The 22,349-nt window shown below is 44.2% G+C and overlaps 1 protein-coding gene across 1 annotated transcript in view; it reads left to right on the top strand.

Annotated features, from left to right (window-relative positions):
* Window positions 1-22,349, top strand: part of slc24a3 (solute carrier family 24 member 3) — a 376,276-nt gene that overhangs the window by 313,091 nt on the left and 40,836 nt on the right. Inside the window, exon 7 of the mRNA XM_072265589.1 lies at window positions 1,983-2,057. Coding sequence (XP_072121690.1) covers window positions 1,983-2,057 — 75 coding nt within the window. The remainder of the gene's footprint in view (window positions 1-1,982; window positions 2,058-22,349) is intronic.

Genomic DNA, 22,349 nt, shown 5'->3' with positions numbered 1-22,349 from the left:
AAAAGACTGGGACCCACTGCAATTTGCCTTATTGCCTCAATAGGGCTGCAAGAGATGCAATTCCACTGGCTTTCCACTTGGCCTTCGATGCCCTGGACGATAATAATATACAGGTCAGGCCGTTATTTATTGACTACACCCCATCAGTTCTAATAAAAAAGCTCCAAAAACTGGGCCTCTGTTCCTCCATCTGCAGTTGTAGATTTGAGTTCCTCATCAGGAGACCACAATCTGTGCAGATTGAAAATAACATCTTCTCGCTGACAATCAACACTGGGGCACCTCAAGGATGTGTGCTTAGCCCACCGCTCTACTCTCTATATACCCATGGCTGTCTGGCTAGGCACAGCTGAAACACCATCTCTGAATTTGTTGACAATACAACCATTATTGGCAGAATTTCAGATGGTGAAGAGGAGATGTACAGGAGCGAGATCGATCAGCTGGTTGAATAGTGTTGCAGCAACACCATTGCCCTCAATGTCAGACCAGGAAACTGATTGCAGACTTCAGGAAAACACAACAGTTCTCACCGAGGGATCAGAAGTGAAAAGGATGAGCAATATCAAATTTCTGGGTGTCAACGTCTCTGAGTCTTGATCCAGGGCCCAACATAGTGACACAATTACAGAGAAGGCACAACAACTGCTATATTTCATTAGGAGTTTGAGGAAACATAGCAGGTCATCAAAGACTTTCGCAAATTTCTACGTTTGTACAATGGAGAGCATTCTAACTGGTTACACCGCCAGCTGGTACGGAGGGACCACGGTGCAGGATCGGAGTAAGCTGCAGAAAGTTGTAAGTTCAGCCAGCTGCATTGTGGGCACCCACCGTCAGGGACACCTTCGAAAGGACGTGCCTGGGAAAGGCGGCATCGGCATCCATCATTAAGAACCTCTGTCAGGCAGCTCATGTCATCCTTGCTGCCATCATTGAGGTACAGCAGCCTGAAGGCTCACACTCAACATTTCAGGGGCAGCTTTTTCCCCTCCACCGTCAGATTTCTGAATGGGCAATGAACCCATGAATCTTTTTTCAGTATTTTCCCCTGTTTGCACTACCTTAGTTAATTAATTTTATTTACATTTCTTGTTGTAATTTATAGTTTTTCTTACTATGTATTGCAATGTACTGCTGCCACAAAACAACAAATTTTTAAGACTTATGCCAGTGATATTAAATCTGATTCTGATTTTTGGGGAATGCATAGAATTTATTTTACTTTATAGGATTTTGGCAGTTTTGCTGCTGTCAATACGGCAGACTTTAGGGATGTGTGCAGCAGGTAGTGCTAACCAAAATATCCAAAATGGCAAAGAAGCACTTGATCTAATTGCCAGTGACTAATATATCAGCAGAAAGAGCTGATAATACTCTGCAGGTGTTGGAGCAGCATCCACAGAGTGGCTAGAATTATCCTTCCAAGTTAATAACGTCATAAATGAGCTGATGAAGATTCATTATCTTGAAACGTTAATTCTCCTCTCCCCAAGGATGTCACCTGACCTCCTGTGTACTTTCAGCATTTTGTATGTATGCTTCAGAATTTCACCAACTGCAGCATTTTGGATTTGAGTTAGCAGGTTTCTGTTACCTTCAGGTCTTTATATTACAGGATGATCGCGCATTCCGTGAAAGGAGCATTGTATCTTTAAGGTTAACTTGTGCATCAGAAGAGGTGGGCGCTTGACTCTGCTAGAACTAGTCTGTTAAAGTAGGACTTTTTCAGCAGGAATCTTATGATAATAAGGATTGTGGAGTGAGGATGTTCTGGTCCAGTATATCCTCAGTCCAAAAGAAGGGTCTCGAGCTGAAATGTTGACACTCCCATTTCCCTACGCAGATGCTGCCTGACCTGCTGAGTTCCTTCTGTGTATTGTTTGTTATTGCATATCCTTGTGCCACCCTTTCTTACAGAGATGATAGTTGGCTCATTCAACATTGAAGTAATGTGTTTTGTTCTCTTTGTTTCATTTTAGGTTGTTCCATTGACGTGGTGGTCACTGATCAGGGATTCCAGTTACTACACGTTGTCGGTGATGGCATTGATCTTGGTAAGGATGCTACTGGGCTCTGTTGCAGTAGCCAAATATCCACATCTCAGAGAGGTGTTGCGAGGGAATTTCGCGATCTGATGGGGTTGATGCGGTGGAATAAAGTTACTGAAAATGAGCAAATGGTGACACATGTCCTTTCAGTTTGCTTGCTTTCCAATGGGAGTCTGTCCTTTGCAAGAGAATCAACACTTCTTACTCAGGAAACAATTAAAAAAACAGAATGGTGCAGGATTTATTCTCTGATGATGATCTATCTTTAACTCTGCATGAATTCAGCAGAGTGACAGTCCACTAAAAAAGAGACATTTGAAGACTGTAATGGAAGAAAGTTCAGTGTTGATGACTGTGAAGTTATTTTAAAAAGCAACAAAAGATTTGCCAAAAATGACCCAGCTCAGTGGTAGTTACACTTGGTGTACTGTTCTCCATAGCTTTGTACCCCACCACCAAACTTTCATGTACTTGCCATGCGGGAAGCTTCTTTGGACCTCGCTGAACACATGCCAATGCGATTGACGAGATTACACCAGAGATTAATGCTCTTGAGTCTCCTTAAAGCACCTCTATCATTCTGTGATGGATAAACACAGAAAGGGTGGTCAGATATTTATCAGATCTGTGAGAATGAGAGGATTACTCATGGCCTTCAGTATATGTTGAACTCACCCCATAAATCCAGTGAATACTTAACAGGGTCAGGCAACATCCTAGGAGAAGAGGGCAAGAGCTGTAAGTCAGGACCCAATGGCTTTGTGTCCAAACAGAATGATTTCAGCTGAAGGGTAATGGGGAAGAAGGTTAGAATGGCGTTGATAACCAAAATTCAGCAATGATTGACTAGCAGAGCAGACTCAATGGGCTGATTGGTCCAATTCTGTTCCTATACCTTGTGTTCTTATGGTCTTCATTTGGGGTATATAAGCAAGTGCAGAGCCAAAAATGACTTGGAAATAGAAGAAGGGACAAGGGAGGATCAAAAAGAAGGATGTATCTTCTCTTCGGTTGTCCATCGAAATCCAGTGACGACGTCCACTCCTTTAACAGTGAGATCTTTGATGATTGTACCGTCCTATCCTGGACCCACATGCTCTATTGCAGGTGGGACATGTATATGTAGTAGTGGTGGCAACCATGGCTACATTTCTCCTGGCTCTCTTCTGCGGTCTTCTGGTTGTTTTTCCATCTCCAGAATACGAACCCCGTCCCTACACAGCTGTCGCCAAGTGGTATGGTCAGCAGCAACATCCTCCAGGTCCTTGGGTCTGATCTTGCACTTCCTTAAAGCATTCTTCATCTGATCCTTCTAACACTTCTTCGGCCTTCCAGCTGAGAGTCATGTTGTAGCTGGCCATATAACACTCTGCAGGGTAGCCGACATGGGGGCATCCTTATGTATAGGAAGGGTAATTAAATGAATAGATGGATAATGGGAGACAGGTAAGATTGGGACAGGAGTAGGGCATATGTCTTCAAGGATTAACTTCATTCACCATTTCCATTTACATGTATTAGGAAATTGTGTGTTAATGTGACATGCAACAAAAAATGACAACATTCAACAATTATACAGAATAAAGAATTATATTATAATAAAGACCATAAGATTTAGGAACAGAAGTAGGCCATTTGGCCCATTGAGTCTGCTGTGCCATTTATCATGGGCTGATCCACTTTATCCAGACATTCCCACTCCCCTGCTTTCACCCTGTACTCTTTGATGCCCTGGCTAATCAAGAACCTATCTATCTCTGCCTTGAATGCACCCAATGACTTGGCCTCCACAGCCGCTCATGGCAACAAATTCCACAGATTTACCACCCTCTGACTAAAGTTAGAAGTACAGATATGGAGTAAAATGTGTATGTGTACATAAACACCAGCATGTAGTTACAAAGGCATTATAAAAAGTCGTTTAAGGTGTTTACAGTACAGTGACTGAGGTAATAGATAGAGGGAGGGGTAGGGTGGGGGTACTAACTGGAACGCTTAATCAGATTAACTGCCTGGGGGGAAGGAATTTTAAAATGGCGTGAAGTTTTTGTTTTAATAGCCCTATAGCACTTTCCAGAAGGAACTTTTGGAAGCATCATTTTGATGGGTGGGTAATATCTGCAATGATGTTTTCTGCCTGCTTCTTTGTCCTAGACACATTCAAGTCCTAGTTAAACTGTTTAATATCTCATCACTGGTTCTCTGGTAATGTAAAAGTCGATCTGTCTCAACTTTTGAATGTAAGATACTTGGACTCGTACAAAGGTGGGAAAGGAAAGGGATACTGGCCAAGTGTTGGCAAATGGAAATCGATTTGACGGGAGTCTTGGTCAGCATGGATAAATTGGGTTGAAGGACCCGTTTCTGTGTTGTATGATTCTACAGCTTTGTAATTTGAAGACTCAGCGTTCATTGCTGTCTGCATGGAGAATTCCTAGTTTTCACAGTCCGCTGGGAAAAGAAGTTCCTTCTGATCACCCCTTCATTCTGAGTCTTGCCTCATCAGGGAAATCATTCTGCCCATATCTGTGCTGTCAAATCCCTCAAGAGTCTTTAAGAGCACTTGTTTTTCAAACTCAGAGCATGGAAGCAAAAGGTGGACAACAAGGAGATAGAAATGGCAGCAAAATAACCTTCCCAGCATCTGCTGTCTGGGTGTGCAGAAGCAGTGTACCACACTGTAAACCTATCGTGCCTAAGGGTGGGTTTATCACCGAGGACGCTGATCATTTTAGCAGTTCAAGTCAGGTGAAATCTACACTGTCAATTCTTATTTCTGCTGAATTCCCTCATATTGTTCAGTTTCCAGAGGTGTAACTCCTTTCTGTTTCCTATGATCTTGCAATCCCTCCAATAAAGTATTTATTGTTCTTTGTACTGAAACATTAGTCCCATTTTATCACCCAGGACTCTCATTTCAAATTCTAGTTAGTGTGAAATTGACATTAAATACCCATTAATTGCTGTAGAAACTTGCAGATTGGCTTTATTTTATCTGCTTTATAGTGCCAGATGCCATCTAATTCAGGACTCGGTATTGAATTGAGCAGCAGTGACTTGACTGTGTGGAATGACTGCTAATGTATCTCCTTAGCCGTGCCAGTGAATGTACAACAACCCAGAAGACATGAGACAGCACACACTGAAATTTGCAGCAAGGAGGTGGAGGAACTCAGGGGTCAGGCAGCATCTGTGGAGAGAAATGGACAGTTGAAGTTTCGGGTTGAGCCCACTCCAGATGTAGGGGTATGACCCAGGATGTAGACTGTCCGTTACCCTCCACTGCTGCAGCCTGACCCACTGAGTATATACAATTCCTATGGTGCTGTAGGTCCGTTTGTCATGAATAGGCTCAACACTCGGATACTATTTCTGGCTTTCTTTGATCACCCGTGTCTCTGTTCAATTCTCAAAGCTACAACAGTTAAAACCTCCTTTGTGGAAGAGGCAGGGAGTTGTACCTCGACATGTAACCATCTGCGGGTTTCAGCTGAATATTTCAGAGCTCGTGTGCTCGATGTGCCTTTTAGTTCTGAGCAAGTTCTCGTACTGGGACAGTTGGATTATATTTGAAGACCTGTGCTGATGATAAGAGTCAAAGTCTTGTTTATTGACATGTTCACACAAGTGCAATGAAAACTTCCTTACAGCAGCTTTACAAGCATATAGCATCAGGTATACAACATTCACAGAGATTTTACAAAAGAATCATACAAGAAAGAGCACAGTTAGGACAAACAATGCGCACTGTCGTGCAAAGTGGTGTGCAGGTTAGTTCAAGAACCGAATGGATGAAGGGAAGTACTCGTTCTTGAACCTGTGGTGTGGAAATTCAGTCTTTGGTACCTCCTGCCAGACGGTAGCTGTGAGAAGATAGAATGGCCTAGTTGGTGGGAATCTTTGATGATGGAGCCAACCGTCTGGCGGAAGAGAGAGCCTCCTGAGGCTACAGAAAAAATGGGGTTGTTTTCAATTGGAGTACAGGAGGTAGTGGACTGACTGTAAGGGCAAAAAGACCCTGATGGGAGTTATCTACAGGCCCCCAAACAGTAACCTAGATATAGGGTGCAAGTTAAATCAAGAGTTAAAATTGGCATGTCGCAAAGGTAATTCTATGGTTGTTATGGGGGTTTTCAACATGCAGGTAGACTGGGAAAACCAGGTTGGTACTGGACCCCAAGAAAGGGAGTTTGTGGAATGCCTCAGAGATGGATTCTTAGAGCAGCTTGTATTAGAGCCTACCAGGGAGAAGGCAATTCTGGATTTAGTGTTGTGTAATGAGCCAGATTTGATAAGGGAACTCGAGGTTAAGGAGCCATTAGGAGGTAGTGACCATAATATAAGTTTTAATCTACAATTTGAGAGGGAGAAGGGAAGATCAGGAGTGTCAGTATTGCAGTTGAACAAAGGGGACTATGGTCCCATGAGGGAGGAGCTGGCCAAAGTTGACTGGAAAGATACCCTAGCAGGGATGACAGTGGAACAACAATGGCAGGGATTTCTGGGAATAATACAGAAGGTGCAGGATCAGTTCATTCCAAAGAGGAAGAAAGGTTCTAAGGGGAGTAAGGGGCGACTGTGGATGACAAGGGAAGTCAAGGACAGTATAAAAATAAAAGAGAGGAAGTATAACGTAGCAAGGATGAGCGGGAAGCCAGAGGATTGGGAGACTTTTAAGGAGCAATAGAAGATAACTAAAAAGGCAATACGGGGGAGAAAAGATGAGGTACGAAGGTAAGCTAGCCAAGAATATAAAGGAGGATAGTAAAAGCTTCTTTAGGTATGTGAAGAGGAAAAAATTAGTTAAGACCAAAGTTGGGCCCTTGAAGACAGAAACGGGGGAAATTATTATAGGGAACAAGGAAATGGCAGACGAGCTGAACAGGTACTTTGGATCTGTCTTCACTAGAGAAGACACAAACAATCTCCCAGATGTAATAGTGGCCAGAGGACCTAGGGTAACAGGGACTGAAGGAAATTCGCATCTGGCACAAAATGGTGTTGGGTAAGCTGATGGGACTGAAGGCTGATAAATCCCCAGGGCCTGATGGTCTGCATCCCAGGGTACTTAAGGAGGTGGCTCTAGAAATCGTGGACGCATTGGTAATCATTTTCCAATGTTCTTTAGATTCAGGATCAGTTCCTGCGGATTGGAGGGTAGCTAATGTTATCCCACTTTTTAAGAAAGGAGGGAGAGAGAAAACAGGCAATTATAGACCAGTTAGTCTGACTTCAGTGGTGGGGAAGCTGCTGGAGTCAATTATAAAAGATGAAATAGCAGCATATTTGGATAGCAGTGATAGGATAGATCCGAGTCAGCATGGATTTACAAAGGGGAAATCATGCTTGACTTATCTTCTGGAATTTTTTGAGAATGTGACTATGAAGATGGACATAGGAAAGCCAGTAGATGTAGAGTACCTGGACTTTCAGAAAGCCTTTGATAAGGTCCCACATAGGAGGTTAGTGTGCAAAATTAGAGCAAATGGTATTGGGGGTAGGGTACTGACATGGATAGAAAATTGGTTGGCAGACAGGAAACAGAGTAGGGATTAATGGGTCCTTTTCAAAATGGCAGGTAGTGACTAGTGGTGCACCACAAGGCTCAGTGCTGGGACTGCAGCTATTTACAATATACATTAATGATTTAGATGAAGGGATTAAAAGTAACATTAGCACATTTGCAGATGACACAAAGCTGGGTGGCAGTGTGAAATGTGAGGAGGATGTTATGAGAATGCAGGGTGACTTGGACAGGTTGGGCAGGTGCATGGCAGATGCAGTTTAATGTGGATAAATGTGAGGTTATCCACTTTGGTGGCAAGAACAGGAAGGCAGATTACTATCTGAATGGTGTCAAGTTAGGAAAAGGGGAAGTACAACGAGATCTTGGTATCCTTGTTCATCAGTCACTGAAAGTAAGCATGCAGGTACAGTAGGCAGTGAAGAAAGCTAATGGCATGCTGGCCTTCATAACAAATGAGTATAGGAGCAAAGAGGTCCTTCTGCAGTTGTACAGGGCCCTGGTGAGACCGCACCTGTACAGTTGTGTACAGTTTTGGTCTCCAAATTTGAGGAAGGACATTCTAGCTATTGAGGGATTTCAGCGTAGCTTCACACGGTTAATTCCCGGGATGGCGGGACTGTCATATGTTGAAAGATTGGAGCGACTAGGCTTGTATACACTGGAATTTAGAAGGATGAGAGGGAATCTGATTGAAACATATAAGATTATTAAGGGATTGGACACGCTAGAGGCAGGAAACATGTTCCCGATGTTGGGGGAGTCCAGAACCAGAGGCCACAGTTTAAGAATAAGGGGTAGACCATTTAGAACGGAGTTGAGGAAAAACTTTTTCACACAGAGGGTTTTGGTTCTGTGGAATGCTCTGCCTCTGAAGGCAGTAGAAGCCAATTCTCTGGATGCTTTCACAAAAGAGTTAGATAGAGCTCTTAAAGGTAGCAGAGTGAAGGGATATGGGGAGAAGGCAGGAAAAGGGTACTGATTGGGGATGATCAGCCATGATCACAGTGAATGGTGGTGCTGGCTCGAAGGGCTGAATAGCCTACTCCTGCACCTACTGTCTATTGTCTGTCAACGATATCTGTGTGGAACAAGGAATGGAAACAGATTATTTTAAGTAACCCAGAACACTGGAAGACCTCGGTGGGACAAGAAGTGTCTGCAAGGAAGAAAGGAATTGTCGCTGTTTCAGGCCAGTCCTTTGGCAGGGTTTCGACTTGAAACGTCGACGATTCCTTTCTCCCCACAGGTACAGCTTGACCACTGAACTCCTCTAGTAGAAGGTTTGTGGCTTCAGATTCCGGCATCTGCAGTCTCTTGTGTCTCAAGTCGAGCTTATAGTCATGTGCACCAGTATGTAGAGGTACAGGTACAATGAAAAACTTGCCTGCAGAAGAGAGCATGTGCATGTAGATTCAGACAATACACAGAATATAAATTATACGTAATTTGCAATACTGTGCAAAAGTTATAAGCATATGCAAAAATAAATCTGTAAAGCGAAGATGCTTTCAAAATAATGAAATGAAAAGTTTCTAAATATCAAGAAGATTACTATAAAGAGTAGTAAACAGTAAAAAAAAACAAATCAAATCAATATTTGGCTTAGTCACCCTTTGCCTTTAAAACTGCATCAATTCTCTTAGGTACACTGTCGTGCAGTTTTATATAAATATAAAAAAATCAGGTAGTATGTTGTTCCAAGCATCTTGGAGAACTTGCCACAGTTCTTCTTCAGACCCTGGCTGTCTCACTTTCTTCTGTATCTCCAGGTAATCCCAGGACATCAAAGAATATGGTGAGAAGGCAGGTGTATGGGGTAGAGTGGGATCTGAGATCAGCCATGATGGAATGGCGGAGAACACTCGATGGGCTGAATGGCCTAATTCTGCTCTTAAGTCTTCTGGTATTATGGACTGCTTCGGGGATATTGAGATCAGGGCTCTGTGGAGGCCATACCATCTAAAATCATATTAAAAAAATCTGGGGTGCCTAAGACTTCTGCACAGTACTGTATGACGTCAGCGTGCACGTAAAATTTCAACCTTCTTCCTAACCTCCAGTTTGGGAATATCCATTCAAATGGGACAGGATTCTAATCCATTGTTGGGACCTAGAGGCAGATGCCCAGGTATACCGCTGGGAAATTACAGCACAGTCAGTCTTCAGATGGATCTCAGTGGTAGAGCAGGTTGGCCACGCTATCATCTACCTCTCATCTCTTTCTGAACCGTTGTAAACGTCAGCCACAGCTCCCGTTAAACCCAAATGCATTTTTTGCCGAGCCCAAAACTAAACGGTTATTAGGGCTGGGCTATGTATTGTTCAAACAGCGTGAATAACAACCTCCCTTCCCTCCCGAGACACAGCTGTATAATGAGTCTTGCTGGAAGTCTGGCTCAAAATTCCATTGGGATATCCAGAGACCATATTCTGGCCTGTGCATTTTGATTTAATCAGGGGTCAAAGTGCTAGTCACTTAACCAGCTGTGCAGCCCAGAACAAATGCAGCCCATGTCTCTGATTCTGTTGAGCTGTAAAATGTACTTCATGGATTAAAGCAGGTTTTGGTCGAAGGAGGGAGATGTAAACAGTTACTGAGAGGTGGCTGAGCTATTGACGGGGAGTGGTGAGAAGGTGAGGAATGTCCAGAAGGCTGGGTTTAGAGGAATGGCACGCTCAGGATCAGAGTAATGGGATGGGGGTGGTGGAGATACCAAATACTGATTGGGATATGGTTTATATTTGATTCATACCAAATGTGGGTTCTTTGGATTTTACAAGGAACTTGAGATGTGACACAATAACAACACAAGATATAGGAGCAGAATTAAGCCATTCGGGCCATTAAGTCTGCTCTGCCATTCAGTCATGGCTGAATTTTGGTTTTCAACCCCATTCTCACATGTTCTCCACATTAAGCGCATTAAGCTCACATTCACAGTGTGAAATGTGAGGAGGATGTTATGAGAATGCAGGGTGACTTGGACAGGTGGGGTGAGTGGGCAGATGCAGTTTAATGTGGATAAATGTGAGGTTATCCACTTTGGTGGCAAGAACAGGAGGGCAGATTACTATTTGAATGGTGTCAAGTTAGGAAAAGGGGAAGTACAACAAGATCTGGGTGTCCTTGTTCATCAGTCACTGAAAGTAAGCATACAGGTACAGCAGGCAGTGAAGAAAGCTAATGGCATGTTGGCCTTCATAACAAGGGGAGTTGAGTATAGGAGCAAAGAGGTCCTTCTGCAACTGTACAAGGACCTGGTGAGACCCCACTTGGAGTACTGTGTGCAGTTTTGGTCTCCAAATTTGATGAAGGACATTCTTGCTATGGAGGGAGTGCAGTGTAGGTTCACGAGGTTAATTCCAGGGATGGCAGGAATGTCATATGTTGAAAGATTGGAGCGACTGGGCTTGTATCCACTGGAATTTAGAAGCATGAGAGGGGATCTGATTGAAACATATAAGATTATTAAGGGATTGGACATGCTAGAGGCAGGAAACATGTTCCCGATGTTGGGGGAGTCCAGAACCAGAGGCCACAGTTTAAGAATAGGGGGTAGACCATTTAGAATGGAGTTGAGGAAAAACTTTTTCACACAGAGGGTTGTGGATCTGTGAAATGCTCTGCCTCAGAAGGCAGTGGAGGCCAGTTCTCTGGATTCTTTCAAGAAAGAGTTAGACAGAGCTCTTAAAGATAGCAGAGTCAAGGGATATGGGGAGAAGGCAGGAACAGGGTACTGATTGTGGATGATCAGCCATGATCACAGTGAATGGTGGTGCTGGCTCGAAGGGCCGAATGGCCTACCCCTGCACCTATTTTCTATTAAGCTGAATGAAATCATTCTGTTTGGATGCATCTGGCCTAGACAAACGGCACTTGCCTTCCTCTCACTGGATGTTCCCTAACCCTGCTGAGCATTCCCTGGTTTTGTGCAGTGTGTTCTACATATACTGAAGACCATGAGTAATCCTTGCACTCTCACAGCTTTGATAAATATCTGACCACCACTTGCCAATGTGTTTATCCAGCACAGAATGATACTGATGGTTTAAGGAGACTCGGAGCATTAATCATTGGCATAATCTCACCAATCGCACTGACAGAGAGTCATAGAAAAGTTCAGCACATTTTGGCCCATCTAGTCCATGCTGAAGAAGATTCCTCCATGGCAAACAAGTCTTTAGTCTCTGGTGTAAGAAGTCGGGAATTTCCACAATTTCTGGGTGTCATGTTGCTGTTCCTTTCTGGGCCTGGTGGCATATCGGACAGCAACCCTGCTGTTTCTTTAGCGTTTGTCTGTTTTTTACAAGGCTGAGCTGCTAGCTCAATGCTCAACCCAGCACGGATGGAAAGCATACAAGGGGCCGGCTGGGTTCGAATCCAGGACCATTTGCCTCAAAATCTGGTTCGGCCGCCACTACACCACCGGCCAGCTTTTCTGAGTGTTGGAGACCACACAACAGCGACTGACTGTATGATTGGTAAACATCTGCTCTTTTGAAGCATCGTGCAAGTGCAGAAATAGTGTAGTGATTCTATTTACTGGAGGTGTTGAATGTTAGAGTATTATTAACAAGCTGCTGAAAATTATAACACATTTTCCAGCACAAAAGAAGGCAGTCAGTCCATTTCAAGTGTTAACGCACCACGTTAACCTTCTCCCACCTTGTTTCCTTTCACCCTTTGATATGTCGTCGTTTCCTCCCCAATGTATGTCACTAGCTTCACTTTAAATGTGCTAGCAGGTTCCAAATTCCTGTCAGCCTCTTAGATACAGAAACTTCTTGCAATTTCCTTATATGGTTCATGAGTACCTATCCCAGAGATATCACCCACACTTTTGAGCTTGCTCTTGTGCATGCATTTTCTCCACTTCTGCAGTACTAAAATTGGCAATTTTAAAGGTTCCCCTCAACTTTTTCCTTCCTCTATAAACAGGTCCCCCAGCTGTTCAGTCTGGCTGCCCCCCCACCCACAAGTTACAGCCCTCCCCCCCCCATTAGTTACAACTCTCCCCCCCCCCCCCCCCAATTTGTTACAGCCCTCTTGGTCATGTTGTTATTTTCATTATACTTTGCACTTTTGTAATGTGGAGAGCAGGAATATGCAAACACATTTTAACGCCCTTCAGCCGCGATGTTGTGCGAGCTAAGTGTTCGAAGTGTCTGTAAAATTAACATAAATTCTGCCTTTGAATTCCACAAGTGAACTCTAGCTCTTTCTTGATACTTCTTATTGCCTTGTTGACCTGTGTTACCCTTTTTTATGATTTCTGCGTCCGCACTCTGAGATTCTTTTTGTTCTGTTGTCTTTGTTACTTAAGAAGGGGTAGGTGGACCCTGTCCTCCACGGATTTCCCACTCAGCTTGTTCCAGTGCTGGTTGGGCCACACTTGGCATATTTATTATTTTAATTTTTATTGAGAGGTAGAGTGTTCTGACTCAACAAGCCGCACCCTCAACAAGCAGCCCTCGATTTAACTTTAGTGTAATCACAGGACGACTTATAGTGACCAATTAAGCTACCAACCAGTATGTCTTTGGAAACTGGAGCACCTGCAGGAAACCTATGCACTCATGGGAAGGACATACTAACTTCTTACAGACTGCGTTGGAATTCTGAACTCCATGCCCTGAGCTGTAACAATGTCAGCCCCTATGCTGCTGTACAGTTCTGGTCATCATGCTGTCAGAAAGAGGTGGTTAAGCTAGACAGGGTGCAGAAAAGATTTACAGGAATGTTGTCCGGATGCAAAGCCTGAGTTATAAAGAGAAGTTGGGTAGATTGGGACTGCTCTCTCGGAGTGAAGGAGGCTTGAGGAGTGATCCTATAAAGCAGGGGTTCCCAACCAGGGTCGGTGGACTCTTGGATAATGGTAGGGGTCAGTAGCATAAAAGAGGTTGGAAACCCCTGCGAGGGAGGTTTATAAAAGGATGAGAGGCAGAGATAGGGTAGATGGTCAGTCTTTCTTCCCAGAGTAGGGGGTTCTAAAACTAGAGGTTTAAGGGGGGTATTCGAGTACAATTAGGTGATTTAAAAAACATTTGGACACGTACTTGCATAGGAAAGGTTTAGAGATATACGGGCCAATGCAGGTGAATGCAAATAGCATATTAAGCCATCTTGGTCAGCATGGTTGAGAAGGGCCGAAGGGCCTAATTCAGTGCTGTGTAACTCAATTATCTGTCACCTCACACCTTTACCTATTGAAGTTTGTTTGCTCATTCTGCGGTCTTGTTCCTTTCTTACTTTTGCTTCCTCAGTGTTAGCATTATACTTTAACCCGAAAGCTTTGGCTCAGTACTTTAAATCATGAATGTGCAGGGTGAATAACAGCTGTCCAACATTGATCCTTTCCCATATGTGTCCGCCTGAGCACGCAACTCTGATACACAAGAGATTCTGCAGATGATGGAAATCTTGAGCAAGACTCCCTCTGCCCGAAATGCCAACAGTTTATTTCCCTCCATGAATGCTGCCGGATTTGCTGAGTCTCTCCAGCATTTTGTTTTCCAGTGCAGACCATTCTCCGCACTGACAGCAAAAGGACTTTCTTATCAAAAGGTCCAACCATATGAGAGTACAAATCAGAAGCAGCACTGGGCCAGCAATAGATGGATTCTTAACAAATCAGAGGCGAAGGATTATTATGTGCGGCGTTGATCTTCGGGTCCAAGTCCAGAGTTCCTTAAGTCTGGCCACAGAAGTCGATAGGGTGCTAAAGAAGGCATATAGTATGCTTGCCTTTTGTTAATTGATGCATTGAGTATTGCATTCAATTCTGGTTGTTTCATAAGAGGAAATGTGTGAAAGCTTTGGAGGGGGTGCAGGAGGGGTTTTATCGGGATATTGCCTGGTTTTAGAGGGCACATCCGTAGGGAGGGGTTGGATAAAGAGATTGTTTTCCCAGGAGTGGCTGAGGCTGAAGTGAGACTGATAGAAGTTTACAAGATTATGGAAGTCATAAATGGAGTAGGAGACCTGTACTTTTTTCCCCTGGGTCAAAAAGTCCAGTACAAGAGAGTTGAGAGGGGAAGGTTCAAAGGAGATGGGCAAGACAAGTTTTCCTTTGCACAGAGAACGATGGATGCCAGGGGTGGTGGTGGAGGAGGCAGGTATGATAGAGGTCTTTAAAAGGCTCATAAATAGCATACGAGTATGCAGAAAATGAAGGAATGTGGAGCATGTGCAGGCAGAAGGGATTAAGGATTAATTAGTTCAGCACAACACTGTGGGCCGAAGGGCTATACTGTTGTACAGAGAAGGGCCGTCTGTGCTCTGTTCTGACCGAGGAGTAGGAATTAGCAGGGGTTGGCCACTCAACTCTTCATATCTGCTCTGCCATTCTATGAGATTTTACCTTCAAACGTAACTGTAAACCAACTCCACTTTCCTCACAAACCAGGCCAACCCAACCCTTCTTCCCTTTGCATCTACCTTTGCCCCCATTGCCCTTTGAGGAAGAGGGTTCCAAAGGCTTCAAACTCCACTGAGAGAAGCAGATTTTTGTCTGTCTTCATGAGGCAACCTGCCCTCTCCACCATAAGTACAATAAACAGTCTGCGAGCCCTTTGCAGCCCTTTACTGACCTCCTCTAACAAAGGAAGAAAGTAGTTGTAGTTTTACCAGTGCCCTTTTGAACTGAGGTACAACCTTAAGCAATAAACTATAATATTCCATTAGCTATCCTGATTACATGCCGTCCTTGCCTCGTGGCCTTTTGCAGATCATCTTTCCATATCTCTGTACCACTTCCATCCTGATATCCCTGTGGGAACTCTATGTTCCTCCAGTCCGGCCTGTTCCACAACCACCGATACCCGTTGCTGGTAGCTGGTGCTTGAATGGTAGGAGTCCTTACATTCTGGCATCCGCCCCAGAAACCTTCCCATGACTCTCCTGTACGAAGCCAACGAGCTCCAGGCCTCCCAACCTTGGTTTTCTTTTGGCCTGGTGCCAGATTTTGTTTGGTTACACTCCCTCAGCTACTGCAAACAAAATCAGACTGAAAGTTTATCCCTATGACATTGTGCGTTTATATTAACATTCTGATCCTAATAAAGCATCTGGAATACCTCATGGGAGCATTATTTTAGCAAGTACTGACACCAAATCCACAAACTTTCCCACCGCACCAGTGAACCAGGTTCGAACCTGACCTCCGGTGCTGTGAAGGTCACAGTAAAGTTATGATCAAATATGTGTTTGTCACCATATAGTACTCTTGAGATTCACTTGCCACAGGCATTTACAGGAAAATAGAGGAATTCATTGGAATTTATGCAAAACTATACATAAACAAAGGCTGACAAACAACCAACGTGCAAGAGAAGACAAATTGTGCAATACGAGAAAGTAAATAATACTGAGAACGGAGTTATGGAGACCAAGAAAGTGAGTCTGCAGGTTGTAGAATCAGTTCAGGTTGAGGTGAATGAAGTTATCCGCACTGGCACAGGAGACTGGTGGTTGTAGAGTAATAACTGTTCTGGAACCTGTTGGTGTGGGACCTGAGGCTCCTGTACCTCCTGCCCGATAGGAGAAGCAGGAAGAGAGCATGGCCTGGATGATGGGGGTCCTCGGTGATAGGTGCTGTTTTTCTTGTGGCAGTGCTTCGTGTAAATGTGCTCGGTGGGAGGGAGTGGAGGGCTTTGCCTGTGATGGTCTGGGCCTGTATCCATCTCTTTCTGCAGCCTTTTTCATTCCTGGGCATTGGTGTTTCCATACCAGGCTGTGTGGAGTTTGCACACTCTCCCTGTGATTGCATGGATTTTCTCCGAGTGCCTCCCACAAATGCAGGAGCTGGAAATCAGAGGTGAAAAGAGAAAACACGGCTTGCACAGGAGCTCTGGCATCATCTGTGAGGGAAAATGGAACCTCAGACCTGGAGTGTTAACTCGTTCTCTCTTTGCATGGGTCTTGCCTGACTTGCTGAGTAGTCCCAGTGTGAGAGTGGAATGGAGTTGCTCCGAGCAGTGTGGACTGAGTTGGCAGAAAGGTTTCATTCAATGCTTTGAGGAAATTGCAGTAAAATACTGGGACAGCAGCCCAGAATCCGGACAGACTGTTTAGCCCTGAGGAGCGTCCTAAGGAAGGAGAGAGAAGTGGTAAGACAGAGGAGTTAACTGGAAGGAATTCCAGAGTTGGGGCTCGGGCTGAAGGTGCAGAGGTCAACAGCAGAAAAGTGATTATTTGGGATTCATGAGAGAGGCCACAAGTGATAACTTGGGAGGTTGCTTGGCAGGCAGAGGCCTTAGAGATAGTGAAGGGTCAAGCCATTGAGGAATTTGAAAGCAGGGGTAAGGATCTTTAAATCAAATGCTCTTAAAACCAGGAGCCAGGGTAGCTCACTGCATTGGAGGTGGGGTTGCGATGAGTGAGCAGTGTCAACCGAGATTTGTGCTGAGATATTTTTAAAACCAGGGAAACACTGGTATGGTCTGCTAATGAAAGCAGGGGTGAAGGCTGCAGCTGTGCTCTTCCAAGGGGCAAGTTAAACAAGAGCTTGCAACTTCAGTCCCTGCAGTAAAATGCCTCCTGCATGTTACATTTCATGGTAAAGTAGTGGTCAGCACACTGCTTTATAGTGCAGTTGACCTTGGTTCAGCTCCCATTGCTGTCTGTAAGGAGTTTGTACATTCTGTCCGTGACTGCGTGGGTTTCCTTCGCGTGCTCCCGGGTTTCCTCCAGCAGTCCAAAGACGTACCAGTTGGTAGGTTAATTGGTCATTGTAAATTGTACCGTGATTAGGCTAGGGTTAAATCGGGGATTGCTGGGCAGCACGGCTCAAAGGGCCCATTCTGCACTGAATCGCAATAAATTAAAAATAAATACGTGGTAAGGTATCCAAAGCTGCAGGAACTGAAAAGTTGCGATGCACAAACTGCAGCTGCACCTGACCTGCCTAGTCTTGTACTGCCATCTAGTGGTTATTTATGATGATTGCAACATGTAACAAGATAATTATTGGAAGGACATTGGAAGCACCTTAACTTCTGCACACAAAATGCTGGAGGAACTCAGCAGGTCAGACAGCATCTGTGGAGGAAATAAACAGTGTATGTTTTGGGCCGTGTCCTTTCTCCCTTCATCAGGACTCAGCCCAAAACGTTGACTGTTTATTCCTTCCATAGATGTCACCTGACTCGATGTACTTCTCTGGCGTTTTGTGTATTGTGCTCAAGATTTCATCATCTCCATGAATCCCTTGTGTCTCTGTCACTTGGGAAGGCACTTCAGACAGTTGGGGAGAGATTTGTTAGGTTTCAAACCAAAATGAGGTTCTGTTTTGCCCCACAGATTATGCCTGGGCTCCTGAGCATGCCGAGTGTTTTCTCTTTTCACTCGTTTGCATTTCTTCAGATTTCCATTCAAACTCATCTTTCTCGAGAACGTTAGAGGGAATCCCTCCCATGCTTACTAACACTCTTCTAATTCTCAAACCACCCTCTTCCAATGGGGTCCAGACTAAAATCCTGGACAACTTTGACATTTAGCTTCAGTTCAGTAGGGCTGGTGACAACTAAGGAAAGTGCTTCTTGTTTTCCACTTTAAATCAAATCAATTCTGAGTCATTTCAGCTCATTAACAGGGTGGCTGAGATAATTTCGTCATTTTGACATTAGTTGTGTTTACAAGCCAGAGGATTGTGGGGCTGCTGGTGAAAGATTAGTATTCTGGGGTACACAGTGGGGACTCGTTCATTGAGAGTTGCAGCGTGTGGTGGTGGGACATAGACCAAAATAAGGAATGCTGTGAAATCTCGGTTTGTGGGGGCAAAACAACAACCTGCCTAAGAAAGTTCGCCAAGAATGATGGTGTTACCCAATGTGTAACGGGGCTGTTTCGGTTTGTTCACAAGTTGGTGTTTGCTGGATTGACTTTAATTGACAGCAGAGACTCCCTAGTTTAATTTGGTTAGGCTTACAAACAAAAAGAGCTTCCATTTCCCCGGTAACTTGCATGAACTCAGAATATCCAAGGTGCTACACAGCTTCAGGTCAGCTCTTCTGAAGCGTATGTACTACTGAATTACAGTGAATGCAACAAGACCTCACTCACTGCGATGTTATGTCCCGACAAACTCTTTCACTAAAGTTTAAGGGACAATTATTGGACTGGAAATCTGGGAAACTCCTGTGCTCTTCCCCACAGGACTATTTACAACTAAGCAAGGGAACATGATCGTAACTGTTTATTTTCTCAAGTGAAAGGGAGAGTGTCTGACTGAGCTACTTTCCTACCCAGAGTAATACACTGACACGGATCTTGTGCTGGTGTACAGGTGACCTCTGCTTTGTGTGAAGCAAGTAGAGTAGAACAGGGGACTAAGCACACAGCCTTGTGGTGCACCTGTGCTGATGGTGGTTATGGCGGAGATGTTGCCAATTTAAACTGGCTGGGGTCTGCAAGTGAGGAAATTGAGGGTCCGATTGCACAAGGAGGTATTGAGATCTAGGTCTTGGAGGTTAGTGATTAGTTTTGAGGGGATGATAGTGCTGAATGCTGAGCTGAAGTCAATGAAGAGCATTTTGATGTGTGAATCTTCATTGTCCAGAGCTGAGTGAAAAGCGATTGAAATGGCATCTGCTGTTGACCTGGAATTGTTACAGTGAACTGAAACAACCAGTGCCTATTGGTTAGCTACAACCAATCACAGGCTGACTTTCACTAATTGATTGTTGTTCCGGTCAACGTCTTGAGTGTTCTTTGTGTAAACTGTTTAAATAGTTGTGCTTTGGGTTGCACAGTTGAGTTTTGAGCTTTGTAGTTGTGTAGTTTTATTGAATAAAGGAGTATTCTGTGTTCCGGCTTTGTCCTATCTCCTGGCTTCAGGCCTCATCAGTAGTTCTAGGCGAGGGAAGACTACAAATTGGTGACCAAGTATTGTCTTACATAGACATGGCAATCTCAGTAGAGGACTTGTCTGCAGTCCTACAACAGCAATGAGCTCAATTTGAGGCAGACCAGCTGAAGTTAATCGAAACATCGGTTGGCAAATTATCAGCGAGTCCAACGATGGCGTCAAACACTGAACGAAACTCATGTGAGTCGGTTGTTGTGTCCTTTACAGATTTCCAGTTCAATGCTGCTTTGGGAGTTGCATTTGAATCATGGTTTAAATGCTGCAAAATTATATTCTGGTTTGAGTTCACCTGTAAAGACAACTCGTGAAAGACATGCACTTTGATCCAAACATTGAGTACTACTGAACATGAGTGTTACTTCAACTTCATCCTGCCTAAGATCTCCCATGACCTATTGTTTGCCAAAACTGCTCGACAGCTAACAAGCATTTTTGGAGATCATTCATCCCTCTTCAGTGTTCACTGCTAAAGCCTAAAACTCATTTAGACACAACGCCGATTACTTCATCACATATACTGGTGTCGTCAAACATGAATGTGAAAGCTTCAAGCTGGTTAATATGACTGAATCAGAGTTGAAATGTCTGATTTTTGTTTGCAAGCTTCATATGCACCTGATGATGCAGACATTTGCAAATGGCTCCTGGCCGGACTGGAGCAGGACACTGATATGACACAAGGACGTCAGCGTGTTTAATCAGCCTGAAACACGATTCCAACCTGGTCACACACAAATGTGTCAATGTGGTTTCCAATGGCCCAGACATCATCACTCAGCAGGTCTCCCAGTGGCCAAACACAGCTTGTTGGAACTGCGGTGCATTGCATTTCACAAGGAGCTTCCAATACAAAGAACACATTTGCAAGTGCTCATAGGAAGTCATTCCTGCCTGTGGCCATCAAACTTTACAACTCCTCCCTTGGAGGGTCAGACACCCTGAGCCAATAGGCTGGTCCTGGATTTATTTCCTGGCATAATTTACATATTACTATTTAATTATTTATGGTTTTATATTGCTATATTTATACTCTATTCTTGGTTGGGGCAACTGTAATGAAATTCAATTTCCCTCGGGATCAAAAAAGTATGACTATGACTATGAAACACAAGGACAGGAAGTTTCAAATGCCATCTAAATCTACAAGGAATTTAATAGTCATGTTCAAGGTTGACTTCACCCCCCCCCGCCGGGGAAGATACATCAACGTATTTATTAGCCATCAGTTGGTCGCGCTACAAGTTGATACAGTGTCAGACATCACCATTAACTCCAAACACACGTGGTGGGCACTTGGATCCCCCCCCCCCCAGTCAAATCAACTCATCACTCCGACTGCAGTGCATTGGGTGGAACCCTCCAGCTGATTGGTAACTGCACAGCGTGGTGAGGCTGACCTGTAACCAAGTCAATAGTGTGTGCAATCTTCTTGAGAGTCCAACCAGATCTGATTGTCCTTGGCATTGACTAGTAGACAAGCTGGGTCTCTGGATTTACCCTCTGGATGAGTTCTTACGAAGACACTGGCTGTTGAAATCACATCAATCGATGCCATACCACTATCAGTACATGAGGCCAAACAACAACTGCAACAGCACTATGCAGCAGTATTTCAAGAAGGGTTAGGTTGACGCACCAAACCGCAAGCAGAACTCCACTTCCATCCAGATGCAAAGCCAGTCTTCTGTCCCAAAAGACTAGTACCATACACAGCCTTACCAATTGTGGAGCAAGTGCTGGATTGCCCACAACAAGGAGGTGTGATCAGAACTATCATCTCCTCATGTTGGGCAGCTCCAGTCGTCATTACGAAGAAAGCCAACAGTACAGTGAGGTTATATGGAGACTTCCCAGCTGCTGGGCTCATTGTGGCTCCGAAGACACAACAGTGCCCATCACTGATACTGGCAGATCTCTTTGCAAAATTGAATGGTAGTCACTACTTTGGACTTTACTAAAGCCTACCTACTGGTGGAAGTTTTGGAAAATTCACAGGAGCTTCCCAGCATTACAACACGTAATGGGTTGTTTTCTGTCCTCGGCTTGCCTTTTGGGGTAAAGGCAGTTCCTTCAATTTTCCAGAAGCTTATGGGCACCATACTGCGTGGTATTGATGGTGTTGCCACTTACCTTGACAAATCATTGTGATGGGCATGGATCAGACAGAACTATGCCAACACCTGGACCATGTTTTGAACAAGCTACAAGACTTTGGATTACAATTTTGGGCTGAAAAAAATGCAGCCTCTTGACATCTTCAATCAAGTATCTGGGATTCATCATCGAATAGCACAGTCGTTACCCAGATCCCAAAAATATTATTGCTATCTTAAAGATGCCTCAACCATCAGATGTCAGCACTTTGCAATCATTTTTGGGTATGATCAGTCATTATTCAGCATTTTTCACAGCAATGCACAAGCTGAGGAAGCCACTCAGTGCCCTGCTCAATGAGGGTGCACGTGGAAATTATCTAAACAATACCAAGAGGCTTTTGATCAGGTAAAAAAATATGGTGTCATCTGACCTCTTGATGCATTTCAACTCAGAGTTGGCAATTGTTGCCGTGACAGATGTGTCCAACTACAGGGTTATGCTTTTGTATCCCAGATCTTCCCTAATGGTTCAGAAAAGGCAGTTGTGCATGCATTCAGATCACTGGCCACAGCAGAAAGGAACTATGGTCAAATCAGGAATGAACCCTTGGGAATCATCTTTGTTGTGCAGAAATTCCACAAGATGCTTTATTATGGCAGGAGCTTAACTCTCTTTACTGATCACAAGCCACTGTTGTCCATCATCGGGTCTCAGACTAATTATCTACAAAGATGGGCAGCAACATTATTGGCTTACAATTTTGAAATCAACTGGGGAACTTGGTCAGGCAGACGTCCTGTCCAGATT

Source organism: Mobula birostris, chromosome 8 (assembly GCF_030028105.1).
Source record: "Mobula birostris isolate sMobBir1 chromosome 8, sMobBir1.hap1, whole genome shotgun sequence".
Lineage (NCBI taxonomy): Eukaryota > Metazoa > Chordata > Chondrichthyes > Myliobatiformes > Myliobatidae > Mobula > Mobula birostris.
Note: the sequence above shows the minus strand (reverse complement) of the source record. Positions and strands in the feature narration are given on the sequence as shown.